Raw genomic sequence first — 14,440 nt, forward strand, 5'->3', positions numbered from 1 at the left:
AAGACCTACTCAGGCCTTTGGTAAAGGGCACCCTATGAGTAAATTTTGAGGGCACCAAGGCAATGACCACTGGGCATGGAGCCAATCGCCTTCAATGCCTCCATGAAGTATTGGAATTGAAGGTCAGAGTTCACTAACCCTATTTCCATGGGGTCACCAAGACCCGCCAATTTCACAATGACATACAGAATAAGTATTGCCATCTAGTTACTGAATCACACTTAATTGATTTGTGCAATTCATGATTATAGGCATTAAACGAATGTTTGTATGATGTTGAGTGGCTCCTGCCAGCTTGGTTATATCCCCTTGTGGGAGTTTGCCGATGTCCTTGACCGTAAGTTCATCTAAACAAACAGACCCTCTGAACCGACTGTCAACATTCTGTCACCATTCTGGTCAAGTTCCCTACATGGATTTTACAATTGTTAATGCTGATTCTCAACTTACTATTATGGTACCAGACTAATTTCCCCCCAGCCTCAGTTCCACTGTGGATACCTTAACAAGTTGTTATTACCAAGTACGATATCAACTACATGTATTTATAACTTGTTGTCAATATTTGTAACAAACATTTGTTGAAATAATTTTTTTTGCTTGAACAGCTTGATTCAGAATCATCTCAGTCGGGTGTGCCCCTCGTGGAGCAGTTCACTGGAGTTTGCATCAAGGTAAAGACACAACATACCAACATTGTATTGACAAACGTTTGGGGAAACAACTCTGAAAACTTTCTGCCGACATGAAACATTAAGCCAACAATTGGCAGTGGTGTCTCTCCTCGCCTTCCACCCCTTGGAACCTGGTTGGAATCACGATGTGGATTGGGCTTTGAAAACACCCAACCTGATTTCTTGGCAGTGATTACTGGGATTCCCTTTATCTCTCTGTCAACTTTGAAAACTGGCTGCTGAGTGTTTAAACATGAAGCCAACAATAGGCAGTTGGAATACCACCGAGGGCACTATTTGGATTGGGCTTTGAGAACACCTTACCTGATTTCTTGGCATCGATTACTGGGATGCCTTCTTTCTATCAGCTTTAAAAACTGGCTGCAGAGTATTTAAACATGAAATCAAAAATAGGCAGTGGTGTCTTTTCTCGCCTTCCATCTCCGGGACCCTGGGTGGAATCCCGTCGGGGGAACTATGTGGATTGGGCTTTGAGAACACCTAAACTGATTTCTGGGGTGCCGACGTTCTTTCAATCAACTTTGAAACTGGCTGCCGAGAAACATTTCTTTAGTTATATTCACAAGAAGACTACTCCAACGAAATGGAGCAGCGACGTTCTTTCTATCAACTTTGAAACTGGCTGCCGAGAAACATTTCTTTAGTTATATTCACAAGAAGACTCTTCCAAAGAAAGGGAGCAGTGTAACAGAATGATCTTGTTCAAGAGTATGTGTATGTATGTATCCCTGCCGAACTCCGGGAAGGGGGAGGGGGAACAGTGACTATACATTGTATCTTGTATCAATGTGCTGTGCAAAACCTAACAACAGTGTTTTTGCCCCTCAGTGCAATCATCACATTCAGTCGAGAATGATTATCCAAACATGACTCTGTCCTTCCTCAGGTATCCTTCTCCGGTAAAACCAGCGAGACTCGGGAGATGCAGCAACTCTCCGGCGGGCAGAAATCCTTGGTGGCCTTGACCCTTATCTTTGCCATCCAGAAATGTGACCCGGCACCCTTCTACCTCTTTGATGAGATAGACTCTGCGCTTGACGCTCAGCACAGGAAATCTGTCGCAGGTTAGTATTAAAAAAAAACTGTCAAGCTCAGGCGTTGGATTTCTCAGGAATTATTTTTTTTCCGCCACAAAAAGAAATTGCTGTTGGATGTATATAATTTGTTACACAAAAGCCCATAAAGCCGAAGACTGGGAAGTGTTTATTAAAACGCATTTAGGTAATAGTAAATAAATTATTATAGTGCTCTAACAAACCCAGGAAAGTTACCACAGATATGAATTTATAATGCGCACATCTCCAGAAAACTGATAGCGGCGCCTTCACAAAAAGAAAACTTCATGAGGAAAGTTTCCGAGTATAATCAATGGTTTCCTTGAACCTCCATCCTCAATGGGAGTGCTGTTAGACTGGTCCCCTGTCTTTATTTGCGTGGCACCGGCCTTACGAGACCAGCGGGTTTATTGGATAGACATGCCTGCAATGACGCATTACTACTATACTGATAGTCATACTTACAACTATTAGTTCTCGCATCATCTTCAAAATTCTCCTTCAAACATTTCAATGCAGTCGTGGAAGTGGACCAACTTACCTGAAAGATCTACTAACTCCAGACACTCGTACTAGAAACCTCCGTTCTGCTAACAAAGACACCCTCGTTATCCCTCCACCAACGCATATGGTCAACGTAGTTATCAGTTTGCTGCACCTCACTTATGGAACAATCTCCCTCTACACATCAAACAAGCCACCGCGATCTCAAGTTTCAAGACTCTTCTCAAAACATATCTATTCAAATCTTCATGTACATAATTATTCTTTTGTTTCCTCTGAGCGCTTAGAGATTTTCTTTTGGAGGTGTTAGGCGCTATAGAAATGCGGTTGTTATTATTATTATTATTATTATTAATTATTAGTATAATTAGTGTAGTGAGTTTGTATACACATTCAAACCAGGGACCTAAAACAAAAAAAAGGACAATAGAGTTCACAGTTCAGGAAAGGTCCAGAGTTGGGAAACATGTACAAAACCAATGGGAGCTGTTGCCAAAAAGTTAAGAGTATGAACAATAAGAGGTTCACAGTTGCAGGCATATCCACACTTGCATGTGTGTGTGTACATACACAGTTTTATGGCATGCAAGGTCAAAGGTTCATCTGGCAGAAAATTGCCAGATTCTAAAGGCCAGTACCTCAAAGTGTGACGCCATCGTCAAAGTGTGACGTTGGATGTTGGATCCTTGGCGACTTGTACCTTGAATAACAATCCTATCTTGCTAGACACACAACTATTTTACGATGTTCATAAGTATGGAGAGGTATTTACGACTTGTCCACCATTTTGGTTTCCATTTTGTCTTATGCTTCATGAGTTGTATCAATTACAATCCTATTTTTGCCAGAAACAGAACTATTTTACGACTTGTCCACCAATTTTAATTTTTATTTCGTCTTCAGATATGCTTCATGAGTTGTCCGGCAATGCCCAATTCATCACAACCACCTTCCGACCAGAGCTTCTGGAGTCTGCCGATAAATTCTATGGAGTCAAATTTAGAAACAAGGTGAGATTGTCAAGACAAGCCAAATCCCAACATTTGAAGGTGTGCGCAAAGGCCCTTTGAAATGGTCCAGGGGAAATTGCTATATCCCTTGTAGAGTTGCCTTTTACTTGAAGGTATCTTGCTCTTGCCCTTGCCCTAGCGAAAATGAAGTACAAGAATCAACACCATCAGGCCTGATATTTCAAGGAGGCGACGCAGGCGATTGCCTCAGTGCCCTTAAATGCTCTGGCAGTAGAAATATACAAATTAACAAGTTCCTCATAGGGTGCCCTTTACCGAGGAGAAAATGCCTTGGTGCCCTTGCCCTTTCAAAATACATTCTCTCTTCAACAGAAGCGAGATTTGCCTCGGTTGACTCTCAAAATCCTTTCAGCCGCTTTCAAGGAGGTAGTGCTTTCTGCCCTACCGGCCAGGCTTCGGACTGATGGAACCCAAGCCTACATCCGTATTGACTGTAAAAGGGGTAACCCCGTTTCAGCCCTAGGAGTATGTGGCAACGGCCTCTGGAAAAAAACAATTGTAGCCCACACCTTGAAGTGGCCTTCAGGCCTTGTGTGTCTGGCAACTTGCATAAAAATGTTTTTGTTATTTTAAAAGCAAAGATTAGTCGAGTTAGGATGAGACGAATAACTCGTCCTTACTTAGGATGGGTTCAATGCGTCCTAATGTCTATGGTTACAGAACTCTTCATTAATCCTAAGATTATACCTAAGTTTGATGAAATCAATGGTTGGTTTCACCACCGGAATTAATCAATCCAGGTACACAAATTGAAAACTTCTCTCCTCTTCTGTTTTTGTTTTGGGAATGTTTAGGTCAGTCATATTGATGTCATCTCTAAGGATCAAGCCAAAGATTTCCTGGAGGACGACATCACACAAAGCTAAAAAGTCAACCTTCTACGTCAATGAAATTAACCTGGCATTTCAGATGGTAATTCACAGCTGCTTAGCGAGGTCTTTGCTTTTTAGCAAAGTCTTGAAATTGTACCACAATTTAAAGTGCTATCTTCCCAGATTGACCTATGACCTTTAGAAAAATCTACATGTGCTTCTGACCTTTGTTCCTCTTGTGCAAACTTAAACGCTCACGCAACCCTTTGCTCTAAGTGGAACCGATATTTGAGTACAAAACTCACAAGACTGATTGCCGATGTTATGGTGGCACCAAGTCAATTAAATTTTGTAGTTTTTCCGCATGTTTCTTAAAAAAAAAACTGGAAGTAACTTCACCTCAAATACTGGAAATTACAAACCTGACAATATTGCCTGCTTAACCTTTCATTCATCTTTCAAAAAATGTGTAGCCATCTTAAAGCATCTTAATTGACGTTCGCCATCTAAGGCAGACTTTTGCTAACGCTGGCTGCACAAAACTCATCCACCCGAGTTTCCTTGCAAATGTTTGCGAAGTCTTTCAAATGTTTGCTCAAGTAGATCACAGCCTGCGCTTTGGCTTCAAGCCATTAGCAGGTCATAGGTCAAATATATGAATTCAATACACCCAACGTTCCTTTGGCATAGTTCCTTCAAATGCACTGGACACTATTGGGAATGACTCAAAATAAAGTTTAGCGTAAAAACTTACTTGGTAACGAGCAATGGAGAGCTGATAGGTGAGAAACAGCTTCATCTGGTTTTTGAAAAAAAGGGTAATTTCTCTCTCAAATATTAAGACTTCAGGCCTGAAGCCTTTCATTGGGCATCTGAAAGCACACAAACTGGTGTAACAATGGTGTTTTTTCTTTCATGAACCTTTTGCAACTTTGGTGACCATTTGAGTCCAAACTTTCACAGATTTATGGTATGCATATGTTGAGATACACCAAGTGAGAAAACTGGTCTTTGACAATTACCAAAGGTGTTCAGTGCCTTTAAGCACCTGTCATGGTATTAGAAGATCGCTGCATTGCCATCTTCAGATCGTTGTTTTTAAAGCTTGTAAAAATGCGTAATAATGTTTCAATGTAATTGGTTTTTTGTTGTTCGTTAAAGTATGTTCAATCTTTTTAAATATTCAAAGAATTGTAAAAGTTATCGAGGAATATCTTTTATCCCGATTATTTTGGGGGCAGTGATATATTTATTCCCTCTCGAGAATCTTGGAATTCTAGTACAGTTCATTGTTGAATGTTCTCAATCTTAGCTTCGCCTTCTATTCTTCCTTTGTTTTGAAAAAAAAAATGAATTTATTTAAACCTTTAACAAAATATATAATAATTGTTACTTTGATGTAGAAAGGTAGTTTCCAACATGGATGCCATAGAGTTTATGATACAAGCATCTGTATTGTTTCCTGTATACAATAGTAATAATGTATACTGATTATAAAAGTTAAGAATGGGGGTCCGACTGCATGTGTGTATCCCAACCTCTAGTTGGTGGTCACCTATACATAGAGTTATATATAAGAACGAGAGCGCGCACTGGCCTATATACGCAACCCGGCATGCGCATTTCAATAACTTTGATTTTTGATCCAAATTAAGTGCTAAATTCTCCTGAAGTATTAACAGGGAAACCAATCGCCTTCCCTTTTTTCTAAGTAAACTCCATGTAGGAAACAGTTCTAGAGTTGTAAAAAAACAATGTGTTTAACAGTTAAAATTGGTTGTTGTATTCTTTGGTCCAAGTTGAGTTTTATAGAGTTCACTGTTTATGTCAATAAAAGTCAGATTTGAAAGTTTCAATCCGTCTATATAAATGAGATTTGTGTTGTCATCTGTTGCCATTTCAACTCCCATTGGGCCCCTGGGGGTAATCTCAGATAAGGTAATTTTAGGCAAAATATAACATAAAAGAAACTTCTCCAAATAGTTTTTGAAGAGTTTTAAGACACAGGTTAGAAAAATGTCCCTTGCTACCAAGGGTCATAGGGTGGTCATGGCTGAGTAGTTTAGAACATCAAATTCAAGTAAGGGTGGTTGATCGGATTGTGGGTTCGAATCTCGGTCATGACTGTTGTATCCTTGAGCAAGATGCCTTGCTGTAATTGCTTCCCTTCACCCAGCAGGGGTACCTGCGAGTGTAGAGGTTGATATGGTATTTTCAATTCAATTCACTTTATTTCCAAATCCAAACAAACAAAATAAACAAAACAATTAGCAGTGAATAAAGAACTATTTTTTACAAGCAAATGGAATAATGATAATACATCAAATAATACTATAATACTACATTTACAAGCAAAGGCAAAATATAAACTACGGAAAACAAATAAAAGCAAAAAAACATACAGAGCACAAAGTGATGGAGTTGGAGGGGGGGGGGCCCATAAAAAGCAATGCTTGTCGAGTATGGACCCCCTAACGAAAGCAATAAAGCAAAACTAATCTGTGGCGAGAGCGAGACAAAAATAGGGGCATAACAGTCAGTTTACAAAAAGAAACAAACACAATACAGTACGTAGCGCTAAATAAATACTAAGCAATAATTAAGAGACGAACATGAAACAGATAAACACAGACAATAACAACACATAAAACAACACAAAAACAAAGACAAACTTTTCATCAATAATTTAACAGGAAATAGGACATGACAAGTAAGGTGTAATTTTGAGCCTTTGTAGGGGTTGTTTACTTCCTAGGGAGCTGAGAAAGGTCAAAGGAATGTTACTAGCCCAATGACCAGGTTACTTTTGTAAAGCACATTGATATGTTAGTGTAAAATGCAGTAAGGGGCCTATATAAGAAATTATTTTCACAGACGGGTTCATTTTGCAAGTTGTACAGTTACCTGCCTCCAAGTTATCTAAGTTGACAGAAGACTTCTGATTATTGTGCTATACTGAATAATGATTATAACTTTCCATTACGTGTTTGTCAAGCTTAAAGGCAGTGGACACTATAAGTATAAGTATTACTCAAAATAATTATTATCACAAAAACTTACTTGGTAACAAGCAATGGGGAGAGGTTGGTAGTATAAAACATTGTGAGAAACGGCTCCCTCTGAAGTAATGTAGTTTTCGAGAAACATGTAATTTTCCACGAATTTGATTTCGAGACCTCAGATTTAGAATTTGAGGTCTCGAAATTAAGCACCTGAAAGCACACAACTTCGTTTGACAAGTTTTTGTTTCTTCTTTTATTATTATATTACAACTTCGACGACCAATTGAGCTTAAATTTTCACAGGTTCGTTATTTTATGCATACATTGAGATACACCAAGTGAGAAAACTGGTCTTTGACAATTACCATTAGAGTCCATTGTCTTTAAGACAAAGATGTTCCAGTTTAATTTCACCATAGTTACTCGATCATAAGGACAAAACTGGAGATGGGCTGGACACACTGCCCGAAGAAATGACAATAGATGGACAACAAGAACAATGGATTGTCAACCAAGAACAGTGAAAAGGAAAAGAGGTAAGACAGAAAAGAAGATGGAGAGATGACATCATCCTGGGAATATGCAGGAATAACATGGACCAGAACTGCGAGAAATAGAAATGAATGGCTACATCTTACACTGGATGAATTCATGATGATGATGACACATTACATGATCCAAACCCTGAATCTGACCCTTACATTGACTGAAGCATTATAATAATCATTATAATTGTGGCTTCTTATGTAGCGCACATGTCCGTCACCCAGTGACGCTCCTGGCGCTGTATCATACAGTATTTCTTGCAAGATGTGGGACTACGTTTTGAATTATGAGACCTAATTCTGATAGCACCATGTTATGCTTTACAAGGTACTGTGGCGCAATTTTGTTTTCTGCCGATCGGACCAGGAACACCGGGGCGAACCCCTCCTCTTTTCGATAAGTGCACTGGGTTCTTTTACATGTGTTACATAACACATGTGACCAACGGCTCAACGTCCCATCTTAAGGATACAAGTGTCACGTCTCGGGATTCGAACCCACACCCCGCTGATGATCTTTATCAAGGCACATGATACTATTGATGATTACTCAAAATAGTTGTAAGCATTTTATACTTAAGCAGCTCTATGAAATTGGGCCCTGATGTTGTCGCAACATATTTTTGCAAATACACCAGGGTCCCCAGCCGACCAATGGGGAGAGAGAACAGAGCGAGCCCAACCTTGCCTGAGAAAAAGTTGTGACCTCACAAGACTCGTGGATTTTCCTTCAAAAATCAGGTTTTCTGCCGAGTTCAGAGGAGAGTGAAATTAAAAAAAAAAAACTACGATGGTGCACGAGTGGGTAATTTTCTTGTATTTTCTTTCACACGAGTTCTACTTAAACGTTTAGTTCAGTCCCGGTGGTCGTGTTCTTGCCTATCAATGCGTTCACATATATTTAGAATTTTAATTAAACGTGGCCCAGCAAACGAATATTGTCAGACAATATTGAGAAACTATTAATTATAAACTTTACAAAACTGCTTTTGTGGGTAGGCCTTTACACCACCTTTCATACTATACCTTTCATCTATATGAGACAATCGCTAGAATGATCTTGTAAAATCTAATGGAAGGTCCGACTCTGGAGATCTGACACAGAACCAGACGTGACAAAACTAGTCATATATACAGTTCACTAAGCATCCATGAAAAAAAGGATTATCACTTCTCGAAGTGGCTTCGAGAAATGTATTGTTACCTATTTAACCAGTTCAGGATCAGGGCCCATATTCATAAAACATATAAGTATATCAAAGTGCTAAACACAGGCAAATTGTACGTAAAAGGAACACATTGCCTTGGATCGGTCAAGTTGGTCATTGAAAAGTGTTTGTAACCGTTTGTTATACAATGCATGTGGGTAGAAAGATATTTGAAAAGTAGAATACAATGATCCACACAAATTTGCCTCGAAATTGCGTGGTTTTCCTTTTACTTTGCGAACTAACACGGTCGGCCATTTATGGGAGTCAAATTTGTGTAGATCATTGTATTCTACTTTTACAACATCTTTCTACCCATTATGCATTTTACAACAAACAGTTTTCAAATCCCAACTAGACCGATCCAAGGCAACGTGTTCCTCTAACAGAAACTGGTTCCCAGCCAAAATCCCATAAAGTTTTCATTGTTGCAACTGGCACCTCACTCAATCAGTATTTTCTATGAAATTGAAATCAGTAGCGTTTCCTCTATTTCAAAACCTAAGGACACAAACTTCAGAAAGATGTGTTGGCATGGACCGGGTCATCTTTATCCACCAGTGAATGTCATGTGTAAAGTGTCTTCAACTGAAGGTTGTTCAAGGTTCAAGGTTCTTTTTATTTATCAACAAATAAAATACATTATCTCTCAAGAGCGATCAGTTTAAAGAATACAATACAAAAAGATATATCAAGATGACAAAAAATATGATACCGCAGAGGGATCCATTTTAGAAGCAGATCTTATAGGCAATGGTCCCTAAAAGACATGCATTTGCATTGAGACACATACTAATATTACACTTTAGGTGAACCAAAAGGTCCGCGGGCGAGGCGAGATTTTAAAAAAATTAGTAAAAATATAGAACAGAAACCCAGGGGAGAAAAGGCGGCAACATTAAGCCGAATATAATATTATTATCTTACAGTCACAACTCCTTGTTCAAGCTTAATATTCTCATAATTACCCCCCCCCCCATAATTACTCAAAACCATTCGCATTTCATGGAATAATATTTCAAGGGAAGTCTTTCACCACTACCTTCTGTAAACCCTGCAAGTTAGTTGTAAATCTGTGAACTTTTAGTTTTTGTTCTGTTCAGAAAGTGTCCAAAGGCTTTTCCATGTAGACGATCCAAAGGAATGAACGGAATGTTCTGTTGTTGGAATTTCTTTTATTGCACCAAAGCGCCTGATTAACACGTGTGAATTTTACTAACCTGCAGCGCCATCCCATTTCCAACCACAGGCCCTATACGAAATAATGTTAAACTACAGCAAACTCGCACCGATGGATAAGCCCCATTTCCGAAGACTCTTTCAAACGTGACATTATCTCCCGTTATGTATCTTAGCTTCCCATCCTATGTAATTGAACCACATCCATCTCTTCAATACGTGTCTGATTTATTTTCAGCTTTAAACTGTTCTGCAATCTTGTCACTTTAATTACGAACTCTTTTTGTCATGTGTTATGTTCATCTGTTTGTTCATGTTTGTCTGGTTGTCTTGTTTTCTTGTCTGTCTGGCTGTTTTTTTCACAAGCTCATGCTTACCAAAAATGGCCCCGTACTCTATTTATTTATTTATGTTTACTCTTACTTAAAGATATGTTTTGCTTTAATCCGTAATACATGTTACTGTCGTTATTCTTTTATGAGAGTATGGAAATAAATGTATTCTTGAATTGAAATTGAATTCATCACATTACACACAAGTTCAGTTCAGTTTCTGTACCACTTGTTCCTTAGATAACAAAATTTATTAACTATTTTCCCTCCATCCTCCCCTGTGCTTATATTTCACTTGTCTACCGGTATGTCATTATTTTGTATACGTTCAATCTAAGAGTAGTATGAAATAACAGTTGACTCAGTTGCACAAAAAAATAACAACCAACTTTCGTTACAAAAAATTCCCGCATGGCGTCACAACAACAATAAGCCCAACATGTGGTTTTTAAACTCGGCGCGTGATGCTAAAACACAACACAACATTTCTTCATTTTGACCGAATGAAACTTAGTTTCAAATACTATAATTATATCCAGCATTATCAACTCACCATTGTTCACTTTTAAGGTAGTAGTTTACTCTCAAAACAGCGGCAAAACAAGCATTTGTTGGAGGAAACGGCATGGAGACTTGACAAGTTGTCCTTTACCATCGAAACTGCTTGCCGTATTAAGCACGTGCGACACGGCACAGAAACAGCACGGCACGCTACAAAGTACACCACGTTTTTGCAGGAGGCCGCGCACGCCATCTTGCTTTCTAATAACTAGACTGGTCCCCCGTCTTTATCCACAAGAATACATACATATATAACAGAACCAGTGATTTCATTGGATAATGATTTCATTGGATAATGTACGTAAGCTTTTAATATCTGTGTAGTGATTGGCTCGATTGATATGGGCGTGAGCTCATCTCCAGAATTGATACAAATGCTAGACTGGGCCTACGTGATATTTATTTCAAATACTCCGTCAAAATTTGTGAACAATTCGTTGGCTTAACCGTACTTCAGTTCACTTTTGGCCAATTTTTGGCCTACTCCCTCGCCCCCTTTTGTTGGGGGGGGGGGGGGGGGGTGAGGGGGATGGGGGTTCAAGGGGTGGTTTATTTTTGTGTCAAAATTTGATGTTGGATGTATACTACCCGTTTTGATCTTTTCGATTTTGTTTGCCCTACCCAACAATACCACAAAAACCTTGAAAAAAGAAATTACAAGAGAACAACAGTGAATCAGAAACTTGTTTTCAGGCATTTTATTTATTGTATAATTTCTCCCTGTAGTGAGGAGAGTGTACTGAACTTATTTATAATACAACTGGCCCGTTAAATGGCATAACATTGACGTATTTGTCCTTTGTTTGTATAATTCTGAGCATGCACACATTTGCGAGTACCATGGATTTACCTGGTAAGTCTGCTGCCACCTAGTGTTCAGTCTCATTGGACTCTCACTTTGTAAGCGCCAATAGTTTTAGGTAATACTGACTTTAATTTGTGCTTGAAATGAGAAATAACATTAAAACTTTACAAGCTGAAACAAAACAGATAAGACAAAATCACCACTTCAATAAATTTGAAAGATAATCGTCCTTTTGAATACTAGGAGGTAACATCCTGCAACATAGTTATGGTTTTTATTTCAGTACAAAATAAAAACTAGCATCAAATTTAAACAGCCGTTTGCATGTTAGATTTGAATATTGTTTGGTACAATGACATGCTTGATCACAAGTTACTAAACTTAAATTTGAACTCCTCGGACTACCGAGACAGTCGCGCACTAGCAAATGCAATACTCCAACAAAATCAAGAAAAAATTGCCACGGAGATTAAAGGATTTGGGTACTTTTTGTCCACAGATTTACATTAAACTTACATCGTTTGAAGATAATGATAGAAGAAAGCTTCCCTGAAAATATTACTTGCTGAGGTGCTGTAGTTTTTGAGAAATGAGTAAACAATGTCATGAAAATACATGTTTACATGCTTAAATAATGTTCGGCTCATGATCACTGAGACGAAAATTGTATCATGAAATTGTTTTACTCATTTCTCAAAAAATACAGCACGTCAGCAATTAATATTTACATGGAAGCTTTCTACCATCATTACCTTCAAACGGTGCAAGTTTAGTGTAAATCTGTAGACATTGTGTTTTTGTCCTACAAAAAGTACATAGACCCTTTAAATTAATGTTTATTTAAGACATTGGACACTATTGGTAATTGTCAAAGACCAGTCTTCTCACTTGGTGTATCACAACATATGCATAAAATAACAAACCTGTGAAAATTTTAGCTCAATTGGTCGTCGAAGTTGCGAGATATAGATCAAAGAAAAAAACACCCTTGTCACACAAAGTTGTGTGCTTTCAGATGCTTGATTTCGAGACCTCAAGTTCTAAACTTGAGGTCTCGAAATCAAATTCGCGGAAAATTACTTCTTTCTCGAAAACTACTTCACTTCAGAGGGAGCTGTTTCTCACAATGTTTTATACCATCAACCTCTCCCCATTACTGGTAAGAAAGAAAGGTTTTGTGATGATAATTATTTTGAGTAATTACCAGTAGTGTCCACTGCCTTTAAGCAGGTACAACTTAGTGTTTGAATCACTGTTTAGTGTGGCTGCTGTATGCGCCGTTATAGCACCTTGTAAACCCTTAAAATATGCTACATAATTTGGTCTCAGAATTCATCACTGCAATAACCTATCCTTCTGAAAGTTTGTATATACTCAGCGCCTTGAGTATCTTGCTTGGTAGATACGTGCGCTATATAAGACTTTGATATTGTTGTTATTATCATCATTATTATTATTGGGTGTTGGACTAAATATGCCTTGGGTTTGTTCAGATGATCCTCCCATCAAGGGAACTCGGCAAAGCTTCCCACAAGGGGAAACAAACGCAAAGCTGGCAACAGCCAATCTCCCACACACAGACATTGGTTTAGCATAATAAAGAATTGCACAAATCAAGAAATTGTGGTGCAGTAACTAGATTACAATTGAGTTAGAATACAAAAATAAGTATACACAAATTAAATCACATAATCAACAACTATAATTATGACCTAACATATGTCGAAACCCAATCTAGAATTTTGTAAAGGGTTGTTTTGCTGAATGCAAACTATGAGTCTGAAATTTACGGGGTTTTTTTTACACGGGGGGGGGGGGGGGGGGGGTAGTAGAGTTGGAAGACTTCTGTACAGTAATTAATTATATTTACACAATTCCAGCCAAAACAAAAAACACCTTTTCAACCGAATCACACAAACAACAACAAAGCTGACAACAATAACCTTTTTGTTTGTTTTAAACTTTGACTCGGTTCAGCTGCATCACCTTCCCCTCAGATTTACCAATAGTTAACCCTCCCAGTGAGTTGCACACATGTCCTGTCATGTCCCGTCCTGTTTCGCTGTCTGTCCCTAGGTTAGGGTACAAAAGCTTTTCTGCTTCACCCAAACCTTAATGTTGTCCCTTAAATAATTATAATAAACTATACTTAATGTATACAAGTAATGTTGTAATTTAACCTCTTACAACCATTGTATATTATATGTCCAAGGACAGCATTGAAATAAATGTATATTGATTGATTGATTGATTGAACTATTCCAAACCATGTAACTGCAAGGGTTGTCTAGGGTGGCACAACTCACGCATCTGGAACTCTGTACCACTTAATCTTAGATCTTATCTCTGTACCACAACATTCAAATCTCTTCTTAAAACTTATCTTATGTCACAGGTTTTCAAGGACTAATTTTGTTTTGTCTGTTTTTCTCTATTTTTTGTTTTTGTTTTGTTTTTTTGGTTTTACTGCGCCTTGAACATCCAGCAGGGTGGATATGTGCGCATTACAAGTTTTATTAGTATTATTATGATGTGTCTCCACATGCATATTGATAATACGTGGACAGAACTACACTGTGTATGTACTGTCATGGCTGTGTAAATGCTTTCACGACATGCAGGCCTGATGCTTCATGGGGGCAACGAAGGCGATTGCCTCCATGCCCCCCCTGGTCTTTGCCTTGGTGCCCTTGAAATGCTCCCTTACAAAT

At 38.5% G+C, this 14,440-nt stretch overlaps 1 protein-coding gene across 1 annotated transcript in view; it reads left to right on the plus strand.

Moving 5' to 3' along the window:
• The window catches only part of LOC117294782 (structural maintenance of chromosomes protein 3-like), a 37,608-nt gene extending 33,443 nt beyond the window's left edge, over nucleotides 1-4,165 (plus strand). Inside the window, exons 26-29 of the mRNA XM_033777301.1 lie at nucleotides 609-674; nucleotides 1,582-1,759; nucleotides 3,158-3,264; nucleotides 4,080-4,165. Coding sequence (XP_033633192.1) covers nucleotides 609-674; nucleotides 1,582-1,759; nucleotides 3,158-3,264; nucleotides 4,080-4,151 — 423 coding nt within the window. The 3' untranslated portion in view covers nucleotides 4,152-4,165. The remainder of the gene's footprint in view (nucleotides 1-608; nucleotides 675-1,581; nucleotides 1,760-3,157; nucleotides 3,265-4,079) is intronic.
• Nucleotides 4,166-14,440: the final 10,275 nt, after the last annotated feature.

Source organism: Asterias rubens, chromosome 9 (assembly GCF_902459465.1).
Source record: "Asterias rubens chromosome 9, eAstRub1.3, whole genome shotgun sequence".
Taxonomy (NCBI): Eukaryota; Metazoa; Echinodermata; class Asteroidea; order Forcipulatida; family Asteriidae; genus Asterias; species Asterias rubens.